The 27,259-nt window shown below is 41.0% G+C and overlaps 2 protein-coding genes across 2 annotated transcripts; one reads left to right on the forward strand and one right to left on the reverse strand.

Annotated features, from left to right (window-relative positions):
- The first annotated feature begins 1,151 nt into the window (after positions 1-1,151).
- ifngr1 (interferon gamma receptor 1) lies at positions 1,152-15,772 on the forward strand. Its single transcript, XM_034188257.1, has 7 exons — positions 1,152-1,405; positions 5,399-5,516; positions 5,618-5,796; positions 5,877-6,019; positions 8,628-8,799; positions 12,287-12,411; positions 14,280-15,772. The coding sequence occupies exons 1-7, from the start codon at positions 1,354-1,356 to the stop codon at positions 14,643-14,645; spliced, it is 1,155 nt and encodes a 384-aa protein (XP_034044148.1). The 5' UTR covers positions 1,152-1,353; the 3' UTR covers positions 14,646-15,772.
- On the reverse strand, positions 14,820-27,087 carry ltv1 (LTV1 ribosome biogenesis factor). Its single transcript, XM_034188256.1, has 11 exons — positions 26,952-27,087; positions 26,381-26,512; positions 24,460-24,657; positions 23,876-23,963; positions 23,363-23,495; positions 21,793-22,006; positions 21,271-21,398; positions 20,993-21,129; positions 20,162-20,214; positions 18,089-18,289; positions 14,820-16,204 (listed from the first exon to the last, which is right to left on the reverse strand). The coding sequence occupies exons 1-11, from the start codon at positions 26,952-26,954 to the stop codon at positions 16,091-16,093; spliced, it is 1,401 nt and encodes a 466-aa protein (XP_034044147.1). The 5' UTR covers positions 26,955-27,087; the 3' UTR covers positions 14,820-16,090.
- Positions 27,088-27,259: the final 172 nt, after the last annotated feature.

Consider the following 27,259-nt stretch of genomic DNA (forward strand, 5'->3'; position numbering starts at 1 on the left):
CAGTCCAATGTGGTGCCAGCTGGATGTGGCTCTCTGCTGGTCGATGAGTTTGGTTCCACCATAACAACCAACTAAGAATGCCACATGGATCCTGGCAAGGTGAAGATGAATTAACAGAAGTTTATGGCACTCAGTTCATGTCATTCTCCAGGATCACAGCTCTGGTTCTTCTTTCCTCAAACCTGTGGCCATCAGCAAGACACTTTTATTTTAGTGAACACGGTTAAACAGAATAGATAGAAAAACGTACGTCTTCTCGTAGGGACTGTACACTTTCATACAATGAAAGTGTTGTCAATATACAGAGAAATATAAAGTAAGAATTACAAAACAAAAAGAAAAAAGAAAATGCAATGAAATCTTGGGTATAATTCAAATAAGCAAGAAACGAGATATATCTCCACAGATCTTTCCAGCTATTTTGTTGGAGCAGCAAGACAAACTGCACATACAAGCGACAAGTTAAGTTCCGGAGAGAGAGTCTCAGACGTGCCGCTGTGGCGCTGTGATCACCCCCCACCAAACGTTATGTGCAAGTGCTTGTTGTACAAAAGCTTCAGTATCTGTGGCTGAGATAGATAATGACTGGAGGCAGTTTGAAACAGAAACGAGGTGATAATTAGTGAACTGCTGCTGACGCTCAGAAATGACGCATGCGCAGTGAAGGCGGGGGGTTACTGAGCTCCTCACACCTGGAGTTAGTCTCACCCCACCTCGACAGCCCGTGAGGTCAATCAGTGACTATCTAGTGTATCTGGATCTTTGAAAAATAAGTAAATTTCTTTACCTTGAATAATCAAAATTGATCCTGGGAAAAAAGTGTCGGCGACATGAAACATAACCAGCAGTTTTCTGGTTCCATCCCTTCTCCTCTGGATCGAAGCCACCAGCCAGCACAAATCATAGCCTTTCATTTTTTAGCCAGTAGGTGGCAGTAACACACCTGTCAAGCCTAAAGAGAGACGGCCTGGCTGGCCCCGCCCCTCCCCCTGCGCTCATTTTTATTCATGTTCATTTTTCGCCGCATAAAATTCTATTTATATGTAGTTTTTAGCTCAAGTGTTAACTGTTTTTTTCACTAATACGCAAAATTAAAGCAGAACATAAATAAATAAATGTCCTGACTTTCTTTATGTGACGTCACAAAAGCGCCCTCCCGCGGCGCGGCACCAGGTCACAGGTGTGTTTTGTGATGTGCAGGTGAATGCGGACGGGCGCGCGCACGAACTGTCGCGTTTGTCACGATCGGGTGTCTGTGGAAAATGAGACAGAACAAAAATTAGACGTGGAAATTTGACGTGGAAAATGTGAAAATTTTAAGATTTCGTTTGTTTGTTTTGTGTTTCCGGCGCGATGTTGTTTTTTATTTTCTGCCTCCTGCTTCCGGCTGCTTCCGCCCTCATCGGTGAGTTCCTATTTAATTCTATTTAATTTCACAGAAAGACATTTGATTTTCTTTTATAAAGAAATCTGGTTTAAAAAAAAAAGATTATTTAAAATACTATTTGCGTAATAATACTTTTTGCGTTAGAAGCCAAATAAATGTCTGAGTCAATGAGGAAAAAGGAAAAATGTGCTGTAAAAACAAAATGGGGAAATAAGTTGAAAACGCAACATAAATGTTGTTGTTCTGTCGGGAAAATAACAAGGAAACAAACTCATGAGACAAAGTTGTAATTTTCAACAAAAAATAATTGAAAATAAAGTTTTAATATATGAATAAATGAACCATGAAAACTTGTCTGTTAGTTCAGTTCCACAAACCTCTGGACAAAAAGATATTAAAGCTTTTGTGTGATACTATAAATGTGTTTCATGTCTGTTTCTCAGCAGCTTTTTATAAAACTGGAGAAAATTAAATGTGAATTGAGAGGATCAACTGTAAAGGTTTTTTTTTTCCATAAATGGCCATTTTTTTATATTTTATTTTGCACAACCACAGTTTTCATTTAATAATGTGGATGTGCGTTGATCAGACTGAGGTTTATTTAGTATTATTAGTTATTTATTATATTCATTTTTTGCAGTTTACTGTGGTTTGTTTTGTTTTACTTGTTTGTTACATTTTTCTGGCACAGAATTGTATTTTTGTTTTTCTTTTTTGTTTGTTTGTTTTCATAAAACTTTGCCCAGTTGTTATTTTCTCAATAAAAAAAATAAAAAAAATGAAACAAGAGCAATCTGGGGATTTCTGATGTCTGCCAAGGGGTGACGAGAACTCAAAATAAATGATATGTGATTCACATCATGAGCCAGACTTTACTTCCGCAATAATTGCAAACTGAGCCAGACTGATCCGACTGATCAAGATGTTGCAATCTGATATTTAATTCACAAGCTGAAACAATCTTGGTTTTACATTATGATGTCGTATCCATGAAGTAGTTTGGATGTAATCCAAGTCTACAGATCCAGGATCTGGATCCAGATCACCTCCAAAATTGAATGGAGTCTTCCAAGGCTGAACCCCAATGTGTGGTGAAAATCTGTTAAATACCTTTTGAGGTCATCCTCAAAATCTGATAAAGTGAAGCGTACAAATTGAAATCCTGATCCAGAATCCAGATCCGATGTTCGGACACCGATCACCTCCAAAATTCAGGGGAGTCTTCCATGTTTATCACCGGTTTCCATGGCATGAAGCAGACAAGAGTCCATGACTCACCCTGGACGGGACACCAGTCCCTCACCAAGGACACAGTCTAGTAGCACAAGCAGGATTTGAACCCAGGTCTGTATATCAGCAGACCAGCTCCTTATCCACTGATCCACCTGTTCCGCATTAATTTTAAATTTGTAGTTAAATATTTTGTGGTGGTTTTTGGCTTCTATACATATGTTTGTTAGGTTGATCAACGTTGGCAGGTTGTTCGAACTCGTGGATGGGAAGAAGTGGTTTGATTTTTGGATAGCAACAGAAAAACAAGTCAGAGGTCAATATTCCACCTCTATACTAATACAGTTTTTGCTGAGTTTTATGGAAGATTTTGTGGGTGAGCTAGCTGTGTTTTTTCTATGTGTCTTTTTGTTTGAAATATGGGTGTGGCTTCTTTTTTTTTTAAAAGAAAATAATGTTTAAATTATTAAATGAAATTTTGTTGCTGAAGCACCGCAGCAGTGAAAAGAAACCAGTGTTCCTCATCTTCTGTCATTGGGCTAAAGTTCAGTCTCGGAGGAAGCGGCGGCTTGTTTGTGTTGATTGGATGCTCGTTTGGGAACTCGGGGACCAAATTTTGTCATTATTAAAGATCAAAACATCATCAACGTCCCACATACTTTTGGTTCTGTCTCAAAAATCTTTTTTTTTTTTTACAAGGTTGACCTTGAAATTTAACCTTGACCTCAGAGAAACTGTCTATTTAAAAAATGTGGTGGAGGTGAAGCTGAAGAACTGACATAGCTGTTTAATGTACAGGTCAAAGGTCAGGTGTGTATTTTCATGCATTCGTGTCGAGCTGCCAAATGCTTCTGGTTGCATTTCAAAATCTTTTCTAGATTCCATGTTATCTTGATGGACAGACAAATTAAAAACTTGGGCGTTCATTCATCACGTTATGAATCTATTCAACTTTTTCTCATTACTGAGCCACAAAACCTCCAAACTGATGAAAGTCATCGTAAGTTGCAGCTGCTCAGTAGAATGTAGTTTCTAAAATGTCCACAGATTTGTTTTCTGTAACTTTGGGAGACTTTGAGTTGCAGCAGAATTTACGCTGTAAACCTGCTCAGCCATAAATCTATAAACCAAAGATCACGCAGAGGGAAGGTGTGTTTCATCCTAAGCTACTTCCGGACAGTCAGCAGTTTGTCTCCATCAGTAATGTTTGTGTTTCATCGGAATTCCTGTGATTTCTTTCACCTTCTCCCTTTCTGCTCGGTGTTGCTACAGCGGATCTGATGTGGAACCGCATGTTAATTGGGCACAAATTCCATTGTCCACATGGAGAGTGAGCATGGGTGGTCTTGAACCAGGAAGCTGGTGTTTTGGAAGCAAGTTGCACTCAACCACTTGTGCCCAGGCAGGGATCGAACCCTCCACCTTTCTGTCAGTGGACGAGCTGTTGTGCACCCGTCTGGGCAGCTCTGATTCATCTTATTCTCCACTTACAACAGCTTTTCCATTAACTTGATTTTGTGCATTATTATATTTTTAATAAACTGATTTATTTCAGATGTGGGTGTCAAATGTGCGCCGCGGGGGCCAGATCAGGCCTGTGAACCGCTCAGCGTGCGTTAACATGCGTCTGTTCGACCATTTCACTGCTGCACCTGAAATGTCATCGTGTTTACAAACAGCTCTTCTGTCACTCGACGCAACTGAAAGTGTTTGCACGGCAGCTGGTCGAGTGAGGCGACCTCGGCGCAACGCTGAAACAGAGCTGCTTGGATTGAAGTTTGTCTGGAAATTCCTGCTCCGGCACACGCCCAGCGTGCACGTTTTTACACAGACTGTAATATCTGTGCTAAAATGTGCATCACAGAGTGGATGCATTTGTTGACAGTTTTAAACCATCTAAACTCAATAAACAGTTGGTATTTTAACACCGAAGGCGTCTGTAATGTGAGTGATGAGGATGGGACGGTTTCATTGGTTCACTATATTTTTGTTTCCTGATGCAAGACTTTGAAAGGAGGAGGTAAATTTTGGAGAACCTGAATCAGGCTGTGTTATTTAAGATAAATCAGTAAATAAATCCAAAGTGGAGTAATAAGTGGATTAGAAAATGAAACTCCTTCTTTTGGAACCTTGTCAACATGAGCTTCAGAACTCTGAAGTTGGAGAGAAAGTTTGGATGGTCTTCAGCTGCTTCCACTCAGGAGAACCTTCAGCGTGTGTTGACTCATGGCAGACTGTCATGTGACCACACACCATGTCAAAGGTTTGAGCGCTGTGAGCGCCACGCCTTCTGGCTGCTGATAAGAAACCACAAGGATTAGGAGTGTTGGGTCATTACTCAGAGCCTTATCAAAAAATTCACTCAATGGACCTCCCCCACCATCTCTCTCTTTTTTCCTCTGAAGAAGCCCAGCATCATTTCATCTGCTGGAAAAGTGACTGCATCAAGTTTTTGAGATGCACATGTGCCTGTGGACTTTCCTTTCAAAGGGTCTCGACCACAAAGTGGGAGTCGACTCTGTGCGTGTGTCTACTTGCAGACACGTGAACATGAGGCGGCAAAGTCCACAATGGGTGTCTTACTGGCATCAGTTTGCTAGAACACACATGGGAGACTCAAGCCCATAACAAGCCTGTAACTCCTCCATGGTGGCTTCCCTCACCCCTGCTCTGTTTTTTGCAGATTCCCCGCACCATGTTTTCTACATTTGTGCTCACAGATGGCTGGACCTTCTTCTTCAACTTCATTTTTGATGGATGTTCTTAATTGTTCATTTTCAGTTCCACCTGCAGCCAATGTGACCATCACCTGTCACAACTTCAAAGTGACGACCCGCTGGGTTTACAGCCAGCAGCAGCCGCAGACCGACTTCAGCGTCAGCCTGGACAGCTCTGCTGGGTCAGATGATCAGCTTCAGTCTGCACTCGCTGATTTACTGGAATAAACATCTGCGTTTTTATTGGTTGTGTCACTGACGTTTGCTGTGTTTTCATTAAAAGGCGTCACGAGGCTCAAACCCATAACCTCCACTACGATCTGAGCCCCTTCGTGTGGGAATCGGAACATTACCTCGACTTCCACTTTGTCACTGTGACGGCAAAGCACAGAGGTCAGAGGTCAGAACCAGTGCATTCTCAGACCTTCACGTACAACAAGTTGAAGACGGCTCACATCAAATGTAAGTGAGCAGGAGGTTCCAGACGTACAAGGTTCAAGTCCCTGTGTGTCAGTCAGTGCAGCTGATGTTGTCTGTTCCAGGTCAGCTGGAGTTCCCTGACGTCCGTCTGACCGTGAAGGATTCCAAAGGTTTGCTGACGTTCCTGAACCCGCTTCACTTTTACCCGGAACTGAAGCCGAAGCAGCAGCTCAGAGAATTCTCTGGCAAAGTCGTTACCGACAACGTAAGTGTCAAAGGTCAAAAATCCCTCTTTAGCTTCACTGTTTTCTGTCATACACTGTGTCTATGAAGTCCAATTTTCATGAATGCAGCATTTAAAACTAACAGTTATTTCATAATCAACTGTAAATATTAAAGAAAATGCTAAATGTGATGTTTAAGATTAAAAATATTATAGACATTAGAATATGATTGTAGTTTTATTACCAGGGACATGGGGGGGGGGGGGGGGTTAGAGTGCCTTAATTGAGAGCGCAGCGTGAACTCAGAACGTTTTGGTTCCAACTGCGCTGAACTACTGAATGAATCTTTTATGTTTTCAACATTTTGTTAAATCATTTAACCACATACAGCAACACATCCAGGTACAGGTTCTATCAAAATAAATATAAAAATAGTTAAGCTATCAAATTTACATAAATTTACAATTTATGATGATTTATTTAATTAATTTAAAGCCTGATTTATGCAGCTGCAGCTCTGTAACTCCGTGTCATACAATGACGTGTGTGACAGTTTTCTCAAGTTCTCCGTCTCTGGATTTGACTTTATTCTGGACTAATTTGACCCTCAACAAGCTTTTCTTTCTACAATCATCACCTCCAAATCAAACGGAAGATGGACATTTTCCTCTTTTACCGACTTTTCTGATCTGTTTGTAATCAGCGTGTGCGCTGTAAAAACTACTAAAATATGATGACAGATGAAGGATTAAAAGCAGAAAAGTGTCAAATCAAAGCCTTTTGCTGCGTCTGATTTTAACAGGTTCATGTCAGGCTGCAGGTCCAAGTCTGAACACAGTTTGAAAATAATAAACGGTTGGACTTTTAATCACAGAAATGACTCCAGTCCCACATGTGAGGAGTTTAATGGAAATACATTATGATCAGACGGGACATTTTATCCGATGTGAGTGAAAAATCTGTTATATACGATGTTTATTCCATGGAAATCAATACAAAAACTTCTGGACTTTTTTTGTCTGGTGACTGTGAATATCTGGTTTATACGATGACGGTTTAGGTGAGTTTTACTGGACATGGGACTGAACAATAAATTGACCTCTCAAAGCTTTGATGATGAAGTTGCTTCCATCCCACACGCTGACTTTATTTTCCCAAATGTTTCTTCTGTTCAGATCGGAAGTGAATCTGTACATCTTGAAGCCCTTGTTGTGTTTATTTGTGGCTCCAAATGCACAACAACCCGTCATTTTCAAAGAATAAATAAATAAAATAGCTGATTTACATGCAGACACAGCAAATGATATTTTGGAACCAAGATGGTACCAGGAGTCACGTGACCATTTTTTCCCAACTCATCATGTCGCCACTCTCTCAATTAAGGCACTCTACAGGGAACATGCCCTCCTCCTTAAAAGTAAATAAATAAAAGGTACCCTACAATTTTTTTTATTTATTGTTGTGATCTTTTGTGATTCATTACATTTTATCTTTACATTTTGTCAAATCCCATCCACCTTTTTTGCCCAGAGACGTCCAGAATACACAGGATTTTAAGAAAGGAACAAACGTACCGGTAACTTTAAAATATTTAACTGGACACCAAACTAGAAGAGAACTCTGAGAGCACAAACAGCCACCGAGGTCTCACTGGTCTTTCATTCAAATTAAGCCTCAAACCCAAATCCAGTCCTTACGTCTGTGTGCACACTGGACCACCCCGTCCAAAAAGACATGTTTTTTGTTTTTAGCTTACTAAACATTTGGAAAAGGGAAAAAAAAAATCAGACTGAGCGCTCACCTTTGACCAAGTGGGGACAATTTGATCTATTAATGACTGCTGTTTGAATCTGATTGCTGACCTTTGATCCTGAAGGTCAGCAGGACAGATGCAGCCCTTGAGTCATAATGTTTGACCCTAATGCAAAACCTTTAATCCTGGTTGCTGATCTTTTTTTTTTTTTTTCTTTGATCATGATCACTTATCTATCATCCAGATGAAGGATTTTTGATCCTGATCACTTTAAAACTTTGATGGAAATAGTTTTTGTTGCAGTTTGTGTTTGTTTGTCTGGTTTTGATCCTGTAATCTGGATCAATGGCAAGATCCTGACCTTTGACCCCGATGACTGAAATAGTCCACCATTCTGCTTATGAGTTCAAAGGAATCAGGATCAAAGTTAAAAGGCCAGATCCAGTCCAAAATGTATTCAGCTCATGTTGTGTGGAGCAGGATGCTCAGCAGAGAGGAGCTGGACTGGTGTGGACTGGTCCTGGTCCTGGTAAGTTGTCCTTGGACAAGACACTTTACCTACATTGTTGGAATCCAGACAGCTGGGTGTCGGTCTTGTTTGGGGAAGTAACCTTTGATAGACTGGCATCCCATCCAGGGGGAGTCGTGCTCTCATCCGCGTCACATAACACAATCCAGGGATAAGTATGAGAACTGACAGGCGCCGGGCCAGCGTGGGACTGTTTTCTTCATCTTTCACTCAAGGCCGACCTCTCCAGGGATTCTTTTTTTTTTTTTTTTTTTTTTGGACGTGTTCATGTCTTTTTGAGAGATTCTGCAGATACACAGCAGTAAACTCATAACCACGTGGGTGGAGGTACTAAATATCAGGGTTGTTGTGTTCTCTGGACTTTCAGGAAGAAATAGTTGGAAGATGCAGCAGGGAGCAGATGACCTGCAGACTGGACGTCTTGTTTCGTGGGAATTCGAGCTGCGTCATGCTGAAGGGATGGATTCTGACTGGGAACCATGTGGGCAAGGTCATGTTCAGAAACCCCGACCAAATCTGCCCACAGGAGACAGAACTGGGTACGTCTGAACACCCGAACCATCAGGGGGAAACTCTTTTAGCACAAGTCGGAGGTGTGTGTTTTCAATTTTGTCCAAATCAGATGATAACTCTCAGCTATAGAGGGGGTTTTAAAATACACTTTTCCTTTGTGACATCATAAGGCAGACTAACATCAGTATTTAGGTTTACACCTGGTGGTCCTACAGGAACACAATTACAAGCAGAGTTTATTTCGGCATTAAAACATGTTCAGTTTGTAATTCCGTTACCCAACTATTAGTAGAGTTATTGATTAGGTGACAGAAAAATAATTTATGATCAGAATATTAAAATTATTTAAGACAAATGTCACATTTTGACTTTAGAAAATTGTCACTTTGACATTCTGCTATGAGGCAGACGGTTTTGTTGAAGAACCTTAAACTGTTTCAGTTTTCTTTTCAATGGGTGTCAAATATACGAGGTCTATTAGAAAAGTATCCGACCTCATTTAAAAAAAAAATAAACCATATGGATTTGAATCACATGTGCTTGCATGAGCCAACCTTGAACCTTCATGCGCATGCGTGATTTTTTTCACGCCTGTCGGTTGCGTCATTCGCCTGTGAGCAGACTTTGAGTGAGGAGTGGTCCACCCCCTCGGCAGATTTTCATTGTCAGGGAAATGGCTGAGAGACGGCTGCTTTGCTTGATCAAATTTTTTTTTTAGAAACTGTGAGGCACATCCATGTGGACACCATTCGAGAAATTCAGGTGGTTTTTGGTGAAAATTTTATGGGCTTCAAAGACATTAAGGGATGTTACTGTCGCTTTAAGGACGGCCCACGGCAGCTGTGGGGCGCGCTGCGCTCCAGCTGCCATCGACAGGCTGAACGACCATTTCATTTCTAAACGGATCGCTCTGTGGATCCGTGACCATCATGTGCACTTTCTCTGGTTATCACAAGAGCTGGACATCACCCATTTTCCTGCAGATTTCACTTTTAACAAGAGATTTTGCCGTGGAAAGCCGAGCAGACGCTTCGCGCATCATGATGGATTCGCTGCTGGACCGACACAAAACCATCTCCATTTTGGTCTCACAGGACGGCTTTGAGATGGCGTTCAGACAGCTGTCGGTGGTTTTTCAGTCGAGTGATTATCCAAGAAATTGTGGATGTGCCTGGACATGCCAGAACATGTTCTGTGACACTTCATCACGGTGTTGCTTTGCGCATCGCGGCACCGCTGGGACATGCCTTTCAGTGCTTACCAGTCCAGTGAGTATCAGAGAAATTGTGGAGAGGTGGACATGTCCCAGCTTGTCCTTCTGGCACTCCGAAACGGAGGTGTTCTTTGTCTCGCTTGCCGTCGTGACGCGCAAAGCGTCCGCTCCTTTCCATGACAAAAACTCCTCGTAACAGTGGAATGTGCCGTTCATTTCCAAACTGGACACTCTGTTTTATCCGGGACGTCGTCTGGACTAGCACAGGAATTGTGAAAAGACGTGGACATCAGCACTTTTTCGGCAAATTGAGACAGACGTGCGGAGGAATTCTGCGCGTCACGGCGGTGCCGCAACACGCAAAGCAACGCCGTGATGAAGCGTTACAGAACATGTTCTGGCATGTCCAGGCACATCCACAATTTCTTGGATAATCACTCGACTGAAAAACCACCGACAGCTGTCTGAACGCCATCTCAAAGCCGTCCTGTGAGACCAAAATGGAGGTGGTTTTGTGTCGGCCCAGCAGTGAATCCATCATGACGCGCGAAGCGTCTGCTCGGCTTTCCACGACAAAATCTCGTTAAAAGTGAAATCTGCAGGAAAATGGGTGATGTCCAGCTCTTGTGATAACCAGAGAAAGTGCACATGATGGTCACGGATCCACAGAGCGATCCGTTTAGAAATGAAATGGTCGTTCAGCCTGTCGATGGCAGCTGGAGCGTGGCGCGCCCCACAGCTGCCGTGGGCTGTCCTTAAAGCGACAGTAACATCCCTTAATGTCTTTGAAGCCCATAAAATTTTCACCAAAAACCACCTGAATTTCTCGAATGGTGTCCACATGGATGTGCCTCACAGTTTCTAAAAAAAAAAATTTGATCAAGCAAAGCAGCAGTCTCTCAGCCATTTCCCTGACAATGAAAATCTGCCGAGGGGGTGGACCACTCCGTACTCAAAGCCTGCTCACAGGTGAATGACGCAACCGACAGGCGTGAAAAAAATCACTCATGCGCATGAAGGGTCAAGGTTGGCTCACGCAAGCACATGTGATTCAAATCCATATGTTTTTTTTTTTTGTTTTTTTTTAATAAGGTCGGATACTTTTCTAATAGACCTCGTATATTACTTTATTTTCTAAGACCTTCCCAGTGGCAGGGAAATATTTTAAATATTTAATCTGGATAAATTGGAGATTAGATTTGCAAGCAACTACTGCAGGTCCAAGCACCCCTGCACACGCATGGAGCGTCCCTGAGCAGGGACCACGGAGCAGTACGCTGCATGCATACATTTTGTGCGCACGTTTTGTGCTCCGGGACACTCAAGAGACTTCCCACCACATGGTGGCAGTAATGCACCTCACAGCTGTTTGTACAACCACCACAACAGCAGATAATCGCTGCTCAGTTTGACTGGCGACAGCTGAGCGTTTTAGCTGTTCTGCAATGAATTCAAACTATGAAATGACTTCAAAAAGTGGCTGATCGTCAACTTTGGTCTAAAAGTAAAACACCCTTTTAGGGCTCTTCGCCAAAATCTACATGAAATTTGGAGCATTTTAGAGCTTTGAAATTCTACAAAAACATGCTTTACAGCATCATTTAGAGATGCAATTCCACCCAATCTGACACAGCAAAGTCTAAGCTGAGTCTTACACATGCCTGCCGAATTTGATACAATGTGGTAATTCCATTAATGAGAAAACCAACATAAATGCATGGTCAAAGTCAAGAAACCTCCAAACAGAAACACAAGGTTTTTGACACCAATGTGGCCTTTTGTGTTAAAAATCCAGAGACAACTTTATGCCAGTGAGCTTTGCATATTTTGTAATATTCAATTATTATTTTTATAAGTGTTAAAGAGCGTGGCCTCGCCACTTTTTCTATATGGATAGCTGCTGCTGCTGTTGTCTACCAACTTTGTAAATTTCGCACTTCGCCTCGTCTTGGTCGACGTTGCTCACTGACTTTTCATCCTTCACACCAGCTGACTGGATGCTTGGATTCTGATTGTCTCAGGCGTTAAACCAATTTAAATGCATTTTAAATTTTTAAAAGTTGAACAAGATTTTAAATCCTTCTGTTTAAAAAATGTGAAAATACAACTTTTGAAATATTTGATCAGCTGGAACTAAAATTCTGCCTTAAGGGTTCATGGACGTGTCCGTGAGTCCACATAAACACTAAGTTTTGTTTCTGGACCTGAGTGTGAATGAACATCTATTGAAATGGTTCTGTTTAAAATGGGGACCTGAAGTAGTATTTTTAAGTATTCTTGACATGTCCTCTGGCTTTCAGTCATGAATGTGATCGTCCTCACTGCCATGCTGTGCATTGTGAGCGTCGTGGTCACTTTGGTCGCCATAGTGATCTGTAGGGTCAGAGCCTGGACCATGGAGTCACCGCCGCTGCCCAAACCTTTGGTAAGTCATCAAATTGTAAAAAGCAAGAAGCACTGAACAAGTATTTCGACAGCTCCACTTTTAGTGCAGCAGATAGAATATTTACTGAGGAATCCTGAACAAACTGAAACCGAACTGTCACCGTTCTTGCTGTTTTTACCCCATAACTCCATAACATTCAGTCTCAGATGGTCCAAACTATACCTTTTTGGAATCTTTATGATCAGATGAACAATGTGGTATAATTTTCAATATGATTGGAGCATCTTTTAATTTTGACCCCTACCTGGCTGCCTATTGAAAATTCAGGTGGCCAGTCGGTTTTTTCAAGAGTTCATGTCTAAGGACTATTTGTGCCACATTTGGTGCTACTATCACCATTTGAATGATTGTTTCAGTTATCTGCTGCACTACTTAATAACATGTTTGAAAAGTTTTGAAATTTAGCTGAACCCTGAAACCACTTTCAGTCGCAACTGGAGCCACAAGAAAATACATAATTAATAACTAAATCATTTTTATAGCAAAGGCCTATTAGCTGATTTAACAATGAATACAATTCTATACATTTTTTAAGTGACTCTAGAAAACATAATTTTACAATATTTCTCAAACTATTATCATATTCTGAATGAATATATTTGAAGAAATATTAATAAAGTGTCAACACAGACTCAAACATTTAAAGTGGATAAAGTTCGGTCCTGTTTAAATTTTTGAACTAGAGAGCAACATGAACTTAACTGCGCTACAAACACTCAAAATATTCAATTACGCCTAAACCAACTTTAAAATCTTATCTTTTGACTCACTAGAAGCTGTTGTGATGTAAACCTTCCTAATGAAGCTTAGAGTTCTCAGTTAAAGTTCTTAAGAACTCTCCAGTGAATTTTCACTTCAAAAAAAAAAAAAAAGTTTTCATGTTAAAAAAAAAAAAAAAAAAAAAAAAAAAACTACCAGTGGAAGAAGTTAAAATTCTACTTAAGATGAATTGAAATAAGGTCTTAAAAATAGCCGAGAAAAATTTTGAGCTCAACTATGATTACGAAGTTGAACCAGCTACTGTTACAAATAACAGCAGCTTCAGAATTTCACCAGAAGTTACAAAACAAAATTCTTTAAAGGTTTTTATCATCTAAAAATGTGCTTGTATCTAACTGAAATTTTATTTAAGTAATTGTGTAATTAGGCATTTTACTCAAAATTAGACAAACATTTGAGGTTTTTAGTTAGGGTTTTTTTTTTTTTTTTTTTACACTGCAAAATGTTTTTAAAACCTGTAACTGTAGCTTTTTGTTTTTACAGTTTATCCACATACAAGGTTTTTGAAAAAAAAAATTGGGTAAATTCTTTTCCTGTTGTTGGAGCAGTTTATAAAGACAAATGACTAAAGATCTTTCAAATCCAAGTTTTTTCATTGTTGTTATTATCTGCGTGCTGATGAATCAGGGCACTGCATCGGTTCTGTGCGAATATATATATATATATATATATATAAATATATATATATATATATATAAATATAAACTGACTGGGCGGATTTTCACCAAACATGGTGGAGGATTCCACAGCAGATATCTTAAAATGGTTAACTTTTGGTGATGACTGGACAGAGGTCAACAAAAACATGATCTGCTACATCTTCACAAAAAAGTATACAGAGATGATCTCAAATTTATATTGATCAACAAAATATTTGATTGGTAACATGAACTATCAGACATGGATGTATGTGTATTTCCCAGAGTGCATCTGTCCTCTGGTGGCTTTCACTCATTTTTAATCAACATGAAGCTTTTTTTTTTTGCACTTTGTCATAAGTTTGCAATCAAAGCGCTTCCAGAATCAACTATTCAGAAACACTTGATGTGCGTCTTCTTCTCACACAGGACCCTGGGCCTTTGGATCCAGGTCACAGAGTCTTAACCGTGCAGTCTGACACTTTCTCCAACGTACAGATCAGTAGTGTCCCCGTGATGACTCCGGACTTCTACAAGGACGCCCCACAAACCTACGAGGATGAGTACGGTACCGCCCACAGCGCCGAGTCCTCCTGCTCTGACCTGCTGGGTTCATCCTCTGACAGGATGCTGTATAAGGATGGAGGACTTTCTGAGACCAGCAACCAGACAACAGCACTCATGCTGGTGGGACACAGGACAAATGTGGACTCTGATATCCACTCTGACAAAGCCGAGTGGTTTTATCAGGAGGAGGAGCCTCAGTCACCGTACGACTGCTCACACGTGTTATGATGAAAATGTATTTAGTTTTTTCCTGCTGTGAGAGTTGTTCCTTTAGATTTCGGTTGTTTTTAAAGGACATACCTGACGAGACTGTGAGTCAGAACGTGACGTCAGGCCGTACGTATGAGGTGGTGAAACTGGCTCTGTGGGAGGAATGTTCTTGTATGTGAATCCAGTGGGCGGATACTTGTGTTGTCTGTAGAACTGCTCCACGTCCCGTGAGCCCAAACTGGAATTTCAGCCCATGAAGGGGCGTGATGGAAAAACGGCTCTTGCACACAAACTCAACTCTGCCCTTCATGTTTCTAAAAGAAAGACTGAGAAGTATGTTTTTATGTCTTCAGTAACAACATCAGAAACACAGGATTATTTTTTTATTTATGAATGAATTTTCTGGTTGGACCATCCAATGACTGCTGACAAACTGTCCCGTTTATTAATCTTATTCCAACCAAAAATGTACATCTTTTAAGAAAACTGGAACAATGTTTGATCTCTGTACAAACTGAAACAGACCTCTTATTTAATTAAGCTTATTGATGTAGTACCAAACCACAATACAAGTTGCTTCACTGTTTTGTCACCATTGTTGCAGTTTTAAGCCCATAATTCCAAAGTGTTCAGTCAAAGTGAGTCCAAACTATACCTTTTAGAAATCTCTGTGATCAGATGAATAATGTGGAATACTTCTCAATATGATTGGAGCATTTTAAAAGTTTGACCTCTGTGTAATTCTTCATTGACCTCTACCTGATTACAGTTAACACCCTGGATGGCCACCACACGTTCTGTGTTGGCTATGGTACAGCGAGGCTGGACCGCAAGTCTCGTCTTGACACCTTGTTGTACTGAAAACCTGCGGCCATGTTGGCACCTCCATCACCACCGCTTCTGATTGTCAGTTTCCATATAAATGTTAACCAAAAGAAGGTTACTGAAACACATCAATACCGTCACTCCCAAACGAGCTCGTTGTCAAGCCTAGTAGCTTAGTTGATACCAGAATCAATTTTAGCAGCGGTATGCTAGCTAGCTAAAACAGCCGAGTCATTTGGACTGAACTCACTGCTCAACCTGGAAACCAGACGAATAGTCCAAGAGTTGATATTTAGCAAAAATTACTAGAGGTGTATAATTTCCAAAAAAACAACAACAACAAAAAAATTATTTTGGTAAAGAGGACCGAGAAAATTCCTCCTGCTCATCTGGAACTCTTTCAGTGATGCATGGACATTTAATAAAATAACAATTGTTCCAGTTCCTCATAAGGTTCCTGAAAGTTCTTGTGACAGAAAAGAACAATTTAATGCTCTTTACAAAAGTCTCGTCACTTTAATCATTTTACAGAATCTGCTCAAAACCTCTCCGACTGCATTCGTCCTCGATCGGGGTTCATGTCTCGGTCGTTCATCCACAGCCTGAAGGTCTGCAGAGGCTCCGGACGACGTCTGCGGCTACGCGAGCTTCAAACCCTGAACGTTGGTCCTCAGGTTGAGGATTTGTTTCTCCTGTCGGACTTTCTCCAGCTTGAAGGCCGTCTTGTTGGCTTTCTTCTCCGCCCTCCTCTCCTGTTCAGACAGACACACGTAATCAGACGGAGGTCCGCCGCCAGCGTTCCGTGACGCGTTTCTGCTGTGGTCACCGCGGTAACAGCACCACCAGCCTTCACACTTCACTACTGAATGAGATGAAACTATGGTTTCAAAGTGTCTCCTCGCCTGCTGGAGGACATATTCAGTACCTTCTCATCACAAACCCAGGCGCTCGATCTTAATGTAACATCTAAACCGAAGATGGTCAATTATCAATGGGTTTCCGTACGAACCAGCTGTTAAGACGTTTCTCTTTTTTATTAATAATTCAAACAGCTTCTGACCATGAAGGATGAACCTCACGTCCTTAAACATCAAATCACTGATCACCACTGGTGGCATCTTTCCTCAAACTCAATCTTCTCCGACTCCATCTCTCTCATTTTATTTCACATGTTATTTACATAGAATCTGCACTTAGTTCAAAGTTGTGTGTGTGTGTATGTGTATATATATATATATATATATATATATATATATATATATATATATATATATATATATATATATTTTTTTTTTTTTTTATTGGTTCCACAAATACTCCAGAATTATGCCACTTAGTCATTCAAATCTTTCACAGGTATTTTGATCAATTCCTGGAACCCTCTGTTTAAAGGGGTCCTCGTGTACTTAAAATAAAAACTGTAATAAATATTAAAATTACATAATAAATACAGTTGACAGAATTAAACAATCTCTGGTCACATGAAACTAGTGGAGCTGAAGAAAATTGAGTTTGAGGGTGTATGTAAACCTATGGTTTTTTAATATGTGGAAAAATTATTTAATTTATTCTTCCTGTTGTCACAATGTCCACACAGGAGTTAAATGGTCAGCTGGTGACTGTTTGTTAGAAGGATTAATCAAAAACTAAACAATTTTCAAACTTAATGAGAATTATGACCTTAAATTTTAAAAATAAACAAATCAATAACTAAGGGGTGTGACTACCAACAGGGGAAACATCAAATAAATAAAATCCGCCCTGGTTCTGTGTGCCAATACAACAGAATATTTAGTGAAAATATTAGAATTATTCTGGAACCATCACTCACTCATCTTCAACTATTTTTCTGAGTTCAGGTCGTGAGGGCAACAGCTCCAGCAGGGGACCCCAGACTTCCCTTTCCTGTGCCACATTGACCACCTCTGACTGGGGGATCCTGAGGCGTTCCCATGCCAGTGTGGAGATATAATCTCTCCACCTAGTCCCGGGTCTTCCCCGGGGTCTCCTCCCAGATGGACGTGCCTGGAACACCTCCCGAGGAAGACGCGCAAGAGGCATCCTTATCAAATGCCCGAACCACCTCAGCTGGCTCCTTTCAATGTGAAGGAGCAGTGACTCTACTCCGAGCTCCCCACAGATGACCAAACGTCTCACCCTATCTCTAAGGGAGACACCAGCCACCCTCCTGAGGAAGCCCATTTCAGCCGCTTGTACCTGCAGTCTAGTTCTTTCGGTCATGACCCAACACCCATGACCATAGGTGAGAGTAGAAACGAAGATTGGCCAGTAGATCGAGAGCTTCGTCTTTTGGCTGCAACACCGTCCCTGCTGCACCGATTCTCCGGCTAATCTCATGCTCCATCGTCCCCTCACTTGGGGCAAGACCTCATTCCCTACCCGGAGTAGGCAATCCATCAGTTTCCTGCTGAGAACCATGGCCTCAGATTTAGAGGTTTGATTCTGGAATCGTTTCCTGAAAATTTGCTGGACAGAGAGGTGGAGCCAGCAAGTTCTACATTAAAAATAAATAAGTCCTTTGGGCTTTGGTGGAAGCAAACCACTAAAAACACCAAACGTTAACTCATCCGAATCCTGACTCCAGTTATTCCTGCTCGCTGCTCAGGGTCCCTCACCTTGCGTTCTTCCCTTACTGCCTGCTTCCTTGCCTTCCTCTCGTCCTTGCTCTCCTCCTTGCTGCGCGGTTGGGTGCAGGCACGCGGAAGGTCCGAGTCGTTGATCCTCGTCATTCGCTCGGCCTGCCTGGCGGTCAGTCCTCTGGCAGGAAGCGCATCCAGAGGGATTCCCGTCTTCTTGGACACACGGATCAGTGTTGGCTGAGGACAAAGGAGGGAAAACGAGTCCGAGTCACTCATTTATCAACCAGCACAGGAAAGACTTTTTAGTGTGTTTGTGTCTAACTTGGCCCATTTCTAACACGACTGCAGACACAGGAACAGACAATATGTCGATGTCTACACAGAAACCTGTGAATCCGTCATTTAGTTTTTTTTTTTTTTTTGTATGATGTTGCCGACACCAAGCACACATTTCCTGTTGCTATTTCACATTAAAACTCATCTAAGCTCCAGGATTTTTCTTTGAAAGTATCTGTGCAGGAAGCGCTCAGTTTGACAGACAGAACATACAAGGTGTATTAGATAAGAAACCGACACTTTTGTTGTTTTTTTTAACTATATGGATTTGAATGATGTGCGATTACACCAATCATGCTTGAACCCTCGTGCGCATGAGTGAGTTTTTTCACGCGTGACGTCATTTCCCTGTGGGCAGGCCTCGAGTGAGATGTGGTCCCGCCCTCTCGGCTAAATTCCTTTGTTTCACACGCTGCTCGAGACAGCGCGCGTTGCTTTATCAACATTTTTTCTGGACCTGTGAGGAATATCCGAGTGGACAGTATTCAAGAAATTAAGCTGGTTTTCGGTGAAAAGTTTAACGGCTGATGAGAGATTATGGGGTGTTTCTGTCGCTGTAAGGACTTCCCACGGAGCGGGACGTCGTGCAGCGCTTCCAGGCGCCGTCGTCGGGCTGTTTCGACCTGAAAACATCCTAATTTAAGGCTTAATTCACCCAGGACATCGTGAGAGAACAGAAGATTCAGAAGAGGCCGGCATGAGGACTTTATGTGGACATTCCACTGTTTAAGGACATTTTGTAATGAAAGACGTGCGCGCAAATTCGCCGAGTTGTCACGGAAACGACTGTGCGCCGCGACAGGAAAAACACCTCCGTGTTGAAAAACATTTGTAAAATTCAGGCGGCTTTTGATGGCTTTCAACAAGTGAGTAACTGAGAAATTGTTTAACAGCTTGGGCATGTTCCAACTTGCCCGTTAAGGTTTTCAACGGAGGTGTTTTTCCTGTCGCGACCCCCCGCGGTCGGGTCCGGCCCGACATGCGACTCTGCCCGCACGTTCTTTCATTACAAAATGTCCGTTAACAATGGAATGTCCGAATAAACTCCTCATGCCGACTTCTTCTGAAAGTTCTCTGTTCTCTGACGACTTACTGGGTCAACAGAGCCTGAAATGTGGAAGTTTTCAACTTGAAACGGCGAGACGCTGCCGCCTCGAAGCGCAGATCGCCGTCAGGCGCCGTGGGCCGTCCTTACGGCGACACTACCAGACCAAAATCTCTCATCAGCCGTTAAAATTTTTACCGAAAACTAGCTGAATTTATTGATGGTGTCCACTCAGTTGTGCCTTACAGTTCTGAAAAAATTTTTATCAAACAAAGCAGCAGTCTCTGAGCCATTCCTAAACAATGAAAAAAAAAATCGACGAGAGGGTGGGCGACTATCACTCAAAGACTGCCCACAGACGAATGACGTAACCGACAGGCGTGAAAAAACTCTCACATGCCCACGAGGGTTCAAGCATGTCTGATGTAATCACACGTGATTCAAATCCATATGGTTTTTGAAAAAAATAATAAGGTCGGATACTTTTCTAATAGACCTCGTAAATGCAGTGTGTCAGCGAGTTGCCGACCGTGAGCGAGCGGCTGCCTGGTGAGCGTGAGTGAACGGATTTAACTAAAGTAAACACAGAGAAATGCTGAGCAACAGGATCAGGAAGTTACATTAAGAACGTAACATCAAATATTCTGAATAACTGGTGTAGAAATGACTGAAGAATGTTTTTTAATGTTACTTTAATTGAGAAAAAAATCCAGAAAGGCTCCTCATACCTTTGGCAGTTCCTCAATGACTTTCGGTCTGTTGTAAATGTTTGAATACGTGCCTGTAAAGACAAGAAGCCTCAAACTGAAATTAAAACATACAAACACAATATTAACAGAAAAAAAAGATTAAGATTTGTCACCAGCGGGTTTTTTTTTTTTTTTACAACCCTTTTAAATGCAGATTAAATCGGAAGGTAAAATAAATATGAAACTGAGGAGTCAAACATTTCTACACGAGTTACTGCAGCAGTGACACCTGGTGGACAGACTGTGCCACTGACACAAGTCCCAGTCGCCCAAAGTTTAAACTATAAACAAATCTGTTTCATGACAACAAAGTTTAACGTTTGTCGCTGGAAAATCTACAATTCTTCATACACTTTGTGAAAAGTGTTTAAATTCTTCTCATGTTTTGATTCAAACGATTCATTTTATCCTTTTTTTTTTTGTGTAACTGCTGAATCACTGTGGACTTTAAGAACTGATTTGATGATGAAACTTTAAAACTAGACCAGCACCCCCTGGTTCACAAAATGAAGATCTCCACATTTCACATCCTCACCATCAGAACCAGAACCGGCCTGATTCTAATTTCAGTCTCACAATTTTGGTAATTTATTCATCATTTTCCAGTTTTTTATTCAAGTAAATCATCAAACATTTATTGACTTAATCTTGATTTGCTGTAAACTCGATGTCTTTGATTCTGGAATAAATAACTAAAAGGGACTTTTTATTCATTTCTGACATTCTGCAAAATGAACACTTAATGGATAAAAAAGTTATCAGATTAATTGATAAAAGTGTCTGAATGTGTTTTAAGGACATCTGACTCACTGATGATGGTTTCACAGTCCCACTTCTCCTCTGGAGCCTCCACAACCAGAGTCTCCATCTCCTCCTTGTCCTCCTCCTCATTGTCCTCCTGCAGGACGCTGAGTTCTTTAGGACTGAGGTCATCAGGTCTCAGGGACCTAAACCAAACAGACCAGAACCTCCTCAAAAAAAGCATTGATTCAGACATGTTTACAGTTTTTGAGGACCGTCTTCAGGGAATCAGCACTGGTGGAAGCGTCCTGTGAGAACGTCACGTGTGTTCTGGCGGGTGGACTCACTCGCTCTCTTTCTGTTTGAAGTAGTCTTTGATGACCTCCTCCAGGCGAGCGCTGTCCGGCGCGATGAATCCTTCCAGCTCAGCATTGTCCAGAGCGCCGATCTCATCATCGTCAAACTGTTCATAAAACTACAACAACAGCGCGGTCACGTCTCTTTACGGGACGAAGCGTCGGCAGATTTCAGGTCTGCCAAATGGCAAAACGCCACACGGACGACAGGAATTCTATCTCACGCTCACTTCAGGTGTCAGTGGGACAGACAGCATCTTTAAAATGCTTCATTTTCTTTCATATCTTGAAATGTAACATTATCGACTCATGGACAGTCAATCGGTTATATAGATATGGACGGAAGCAATAAAGTGAAACATGAAAAACTGCTTCTCACTTTTACATCATTAAATATCTGACTCAGTTTGGCCATTTGTGGACATTCAGAAATACTCAGCTAACTTCTGGGACAAAGTGGCAGATTTCAGTGTTTAAAAAAAAACAAACAAAAAAAATTTTTTTTTTCTTCACCTTTTCAAAGCGGTCATCCAGCAGGGTGAGCTGTTCGTTCCTCCTCATCACAGACGACGTCAGCGAATACTCGGTGAAGCGACTCTTCGTCTCCTCATCCATGAACAGAAACTCTCGGACGTCCTCCTCCGATAAACCGCCATCAGAACCAAATTCATCCTCATCGTCCATGTCCTCCCACTCATCATCATCATCATAATCATCTTCATCATGTCTAATTTAAAAAAAGTTTTTAAATTAGTAATTTTGTTATTGGCCCTGCGACAGACTGGCGTCTGAGGTGAACCCCGCCTCACACCCTATGACTGCCGGTATAGGCTCCAGTCCCCCATGACCCTGAATTGGAGTAAGCGGTTGAAGACGTGAGTTTATGTTAATCCTTTTTTTTTAAAAGGCAAAAATAAATAAATAATAATCACATCAGCTTTTTACTGTTGCTATGGAGATTATGCTGGTTCATTAACAGCATTACTTTTAATCTGTCTTGGGTGTTGATCAGGATCTGGATGTGATTTCTGGGCTATTCTTGTTTTTTTTTGTGTTGCACAGGGAGACTGCCCTTTAAAAAAAAAAAAAAAATTTTCTAACAAGTCTAAAGTGGAGTTTAGGCGGCCGGCGATCACCTTAGTATTTCTCTGTTTTTCTTGATTAATGTTGACAAATTATACAGTATTTTTTTCTTTCTGATGCCTGATTCTGTTTTTTCTCTGTTTAAGGTGCAGCTCCATCCAGAGATGGGAGTTGTATTTGTGTTGGCGATCCTCCTGTCCTGTGCACTAACAGCAATTCTTTTATATTCGTCCGTGAATTGTTCTGTGAATTGTTTCTGTAATTTATGTCTGTATCATGGGCCAAGCAGAGGGTCACCCCTTTGAGTCTGGTCTGCTTGAGGTTTCTTCCTTAGAGGGAGTTTTTCCTTACCACTGTTGCTGTGGGGGTTGGTAAGGTTAGACCTTACCTGTGTGAAGCGCTTTGAGGCAACTCTGTTGTGATCTGGCGCTATATAAAGGAAAATAAATTGAAATTGAATTGAGTGCAGCATCTGCTCATTTTTTGTGGGCATTCCCATGTTTGGATGAAACCTTCCTCTCAGACAGACTAACTCTCACTAAAAGTTTCAGGTCAAATGCTGAAAATGTCTGAAAGTTATGTGATGGAAATTAAATGTTAACGGGCACTGACAACACAGAGACCAACGCACAGGCCTCTGACCTAAAATATAATCCATACTGCTTTTTTACCTCCAATAATTGCAGGAAGGATCTGTGATTCTGTTTCATTTTCTCTGCCAATCATTAAGTCAGCCTGTTGTTAGTTTGTTTGTCTGTTGTCTCTCTCAAGGCTAAAGCTGGTTTCAAATCCTCACAAAGAGGAAAACAGAGATGCCTTTTCGATGCACTTTGTACAGAATCTTCACATCCAGTTGCTCTGACAAAGTCGACTGAAGTGACTTCATGTCGGTTCAGAAATGATCATGAGCCCAAATTAATTAACTTAATCAAAAAATATATACATACAAAAAAAAAAAGCCCTTTGAACAAGCAGAAGAAAAGTAATTTTCATTTCTCACTTTGGTTCAGCTCGTGCAGTCGCGCTGTTGGCTTTGAGGATGAAGTCATCTTCCAGGATGTTATCGGGGTCGTCGTAGTCAAAGTCCTCATCCAGAGCCGCAACGATGTCGGGATCCATGTCCAGCCTGGGACCTGAAGGAACGGAATGAGCCAGAAGACGGTCAGGACAAAGAAACCTTAACGCTGCTTCAGGCAACAGCAAGCCAGGTTTAAAAGAATGAAGAAAACACAATTGGTGCAGAGATGAGATATAACACATAAAAAATATAAGTCTGAGAAGCCGGAGAGCTTCACAGAGATAGTAAACATTATCATTAAACATTATTATCAAACATTACTAGTAATCTTTACTACTGGCATGAACAAACTGTGAGTAAGGAGGAGATTAAACAGTCAATTAGATATCAAAACAGGCTGATACAAGTTTCTACAAACTGTATTTTGTGTTTCGTGCATGTCACTGATTGTGCGCTTTCCAGCAGGTTCGGCTGCTCCTCATTTGTGCCACTCACCTAATACAGGAGCAGCTTTGCTCAGGAGTCCCACCTCCTCCTCAAACTCTGACGCAAACACGGAAGACGGCAGGTTGATGGACGCTGCCTGTGTGTTAGACACAACACGTTAAACACAAAGACACCGCTGCTCATGCAACCTAAAGACGTTGGTTTTTCCTCCAACCGTCATCCTGTCAAACAGCAGTCAGACTGATGTGTTACAGAAAAAAAAGAAAAAAGAAGAGTTGTATCAGTCGTCACTATAGTAAACTGAAACCCAACAAATGACGTCTTTGTTAACACATCAATGTCTAAGTAATGAAATAACTGCACAAGTCGCACGTTTGAATAATTAATGCATAAAAAAAAAAAGAAATTTGGTTCAACACTTTACAGTTCAAAAATTGGCCACCTGGAGGAGCCATCTACATCATAATTTAGTTTTTCTGTCTTATTTTAAACATTTCGTTAACCAGTAAACAGGATAAAGGTAATGAAGTCGACCAACTTTTATAAACCATCATCATCACTTCTTTAAGAACAAGTTTCTAAAACGCTTCCCATTCTGGATGTTCACTACTCAAATTCCTCAACTTCCTTACGGTATGCACTGGAGCGATTTTATCTTCATCGCCCTCGTCTTCTCCAGCGTGAAAGGGTGCTTGATCCCCATATACGGGGGCAGCCGCCACCAGCTCAGACGGGCCGGACGCTTCCTTCAGGTGCTGCAGGTAGTCATAATCATCGTCGAAGAAAACACCAAACCTTCGTTGCTCCTCACGTCTCTTCTCGACCTTCGCCTGAAACACATTAACCCACTAAAGATTTATGTTCATGTGAAATGTGCACACCCCCCTCCCAATTTTTAAGTTTTTTACAAATTTTTTTTGTAATTTTTAACAAAATTAAAACTGACTTGGTGTTGAACTGTATTAATATGTATATATATATAAATATAATATATATATTAAAAAAAAATCTGTGACGTTTCACATAATTACGGCTCATTGTAGTGTTGTTAAAGTGTTTATTTTCTTTTTTTGGGGGGGTGGGGGTCCCTGGCAAATATATCAAGTGAACTCCATGAGCTTTTACATATGACATGAAGGAGGGAGAAAATGTGCACAAGTCAAAGTTTTACCTTAGACGTTGTAATTTTTTTTTTTTTTTTACACCAAAGACAGACGATGTGTAATAAGTAACTTGCTATGATAACATACAAATGCCAGAAGACAGTTATGGTGTGTATTACTGATAACAGTTAACAGAGGCCAGAATGAAGAATTAATGGTATAATTTGAGTAAAGAACTTAATTTTAAAGAAAAAGAAAATTGAATTAAAATCAAACATATCAGTGAAAATGATCATTTGGGTTTTAAAGGAAGTGTAAATTTCCATGACTCAGAGTAATCTCACAAGCCCTGATGACCCAGAAGTGACCTCACAAACCCGGGGGATTTTCCAAAAAGTGATGTCATCATACCTGCACATTGCTAGGAAAAAATGATGTCGTTTTCATTGGTATAAGGTTTGCTAAGACCGCCCACTTGGGGAGGAGAAACTGACCAATTTAAGGTATAAAGGTGACTGCAAAACATTGTGTTTCAAAGCTGTTCTGGTGTTTTTGAAGAAGATGAATGTGAATTTGCTTCTTTTTGCTGGCGAAATAAAAAAAAATGCTTTGAAACTTTGATTCTTCTGACTTTTCTAGAAGATATTTTAAACAACTGAGCACAGCTCAAACACTTAAACTCTCGTCTGGCAATCAGGGACTCTGTCCTAAAATTCCATGACAACGTGTATAAAACTTTTGTTTCCCCGCTGACGCTTTAGTGCTGATGACTACCGTGGTCAATCTGTGGCAGTGTCCTTGTACTCTCCAGCAGAAATCCAGCAAAATCTTTGTGTAAATATGTCCAAATTTTATCCTGAGTTCTCCTTGCGTTAAGTGCCATATATATTTGTGCTTGTGTCTTTTGATTTCCATGGCATGTGGTTTTTTGATACTTTCAAGTACGACTGAAGATGTTTTGCGTTTCTTCGGTTCTGTGACAACAATTCTGCTTGCTGTTCAAAGGTGAGTCTCAACTTTCTACAAAAAGACTCTGGATCCACTCATATTTATTGATTGTGAAGCAGCAATCGAGGCATTTTGTTCTCAACCTGAATACTGGTTGCTGATTGGCTGAGAGCTGCTACATCATCACAGTAAGCTAGTTGGAGTAGAAAATTATTTTGAACATCAATAAAGCAACACTCTCCAAGCACCATATGATTTACTGCATCACTGTTTCTGCAGTGCCCTCTGGTGGTCACACTCCAAAGGCGTGTGTGTGTGTTTACTCCTGAGGTGCTCACAGATGTGAGGCGACTGAATCGCCACACAAAGTCTCCTGACGTCTTATTGCTGTAATTTAATCCACACGAGTCAAAATCCTAAACCTTTTTCAGACCAGGTAAATTTCCACCATGTTGAAGAAATAAGATGGAAATAAAAACCTAACCGGAATAAAGATGTGTACCTTGTTGGCTGGCAGAAGAACGTGCTGTGGCGCTTTGTCATCTGCAGCCAGGGGGTCCTTCTGACTGCGGTGGACCAGGTGAAAGGTCACAGCATTTTTCTTCTCGATGAACGACTTCTTCTTTCGATGAGGCTGAAATTGATAAACACAGCAGGGGTGAACATTTGAGCAAAGACAATTTCTCCTTGACTGCTCAGTCTGTACCAATTTAAAACTTTAATATCACTTTCTACAACAGAAGTGGATGTTTGTTACTTTCTGTGGTTCATCTGGTTGACTTTATTTATGTGGAGTTTTGAACATCCTCAACTTTATTTTGAAATATTGACATAAAATGCAGGAAGTTGCCACAAAAATAGGCACAGAGTGATAAAACTAAACACTGTTGCATTGTTTTTAATATTCCCGTTTTTTCATCTTCAATTGTTATATATATATATATATGAGTATTTGTTGTTTGTGCGCAAATTCGGTTTTATAACATTTTGTTTCTTGAGAACTGGACTTCATGCTAATGCTAAAGCTATTGACACTCTAACAACATTCGCCAAGTTTACCAGCTTTAACTTACCATTTTTTTTAAATATCAGTGGCGACGCTCTTCAACAGTTTAATCAAATCTCAAAGTTGTTGACAGAAATAAACGTGGATGTTGCTGATCGACGATCTGTGCCTCAACACACCGCCTCCATTGTTGGAAAAAACCATTTGACACTTCCGGCGCGGGCGGGGAGTTGTGTGTGTGAAAGGTTTGTCTGTTTTAATATGAACACTTTTTATAAAAATGTCATTCACGATTAAAGTATATTATATACATTAAATACAGTCTCAAAGAGATACAGACTAAAAGAGACATCGTGCCATTGTAGGTGATTTATG

This window comes from Thalassophryne amazonica, chromosome 15, assembly GCF_902500255.1.
Source record: "Thalassophryne amazonica chromosome 15, fThaAma1.1, whole genome shotgun sequence".
NCBI classification, from domain to species: Eukaryota; Metazoa; Chordata; class Actinopteri; order Batrachoidiformes; family Batrachoididae; genus Thalassophryne; species Thalassophryne amazonica.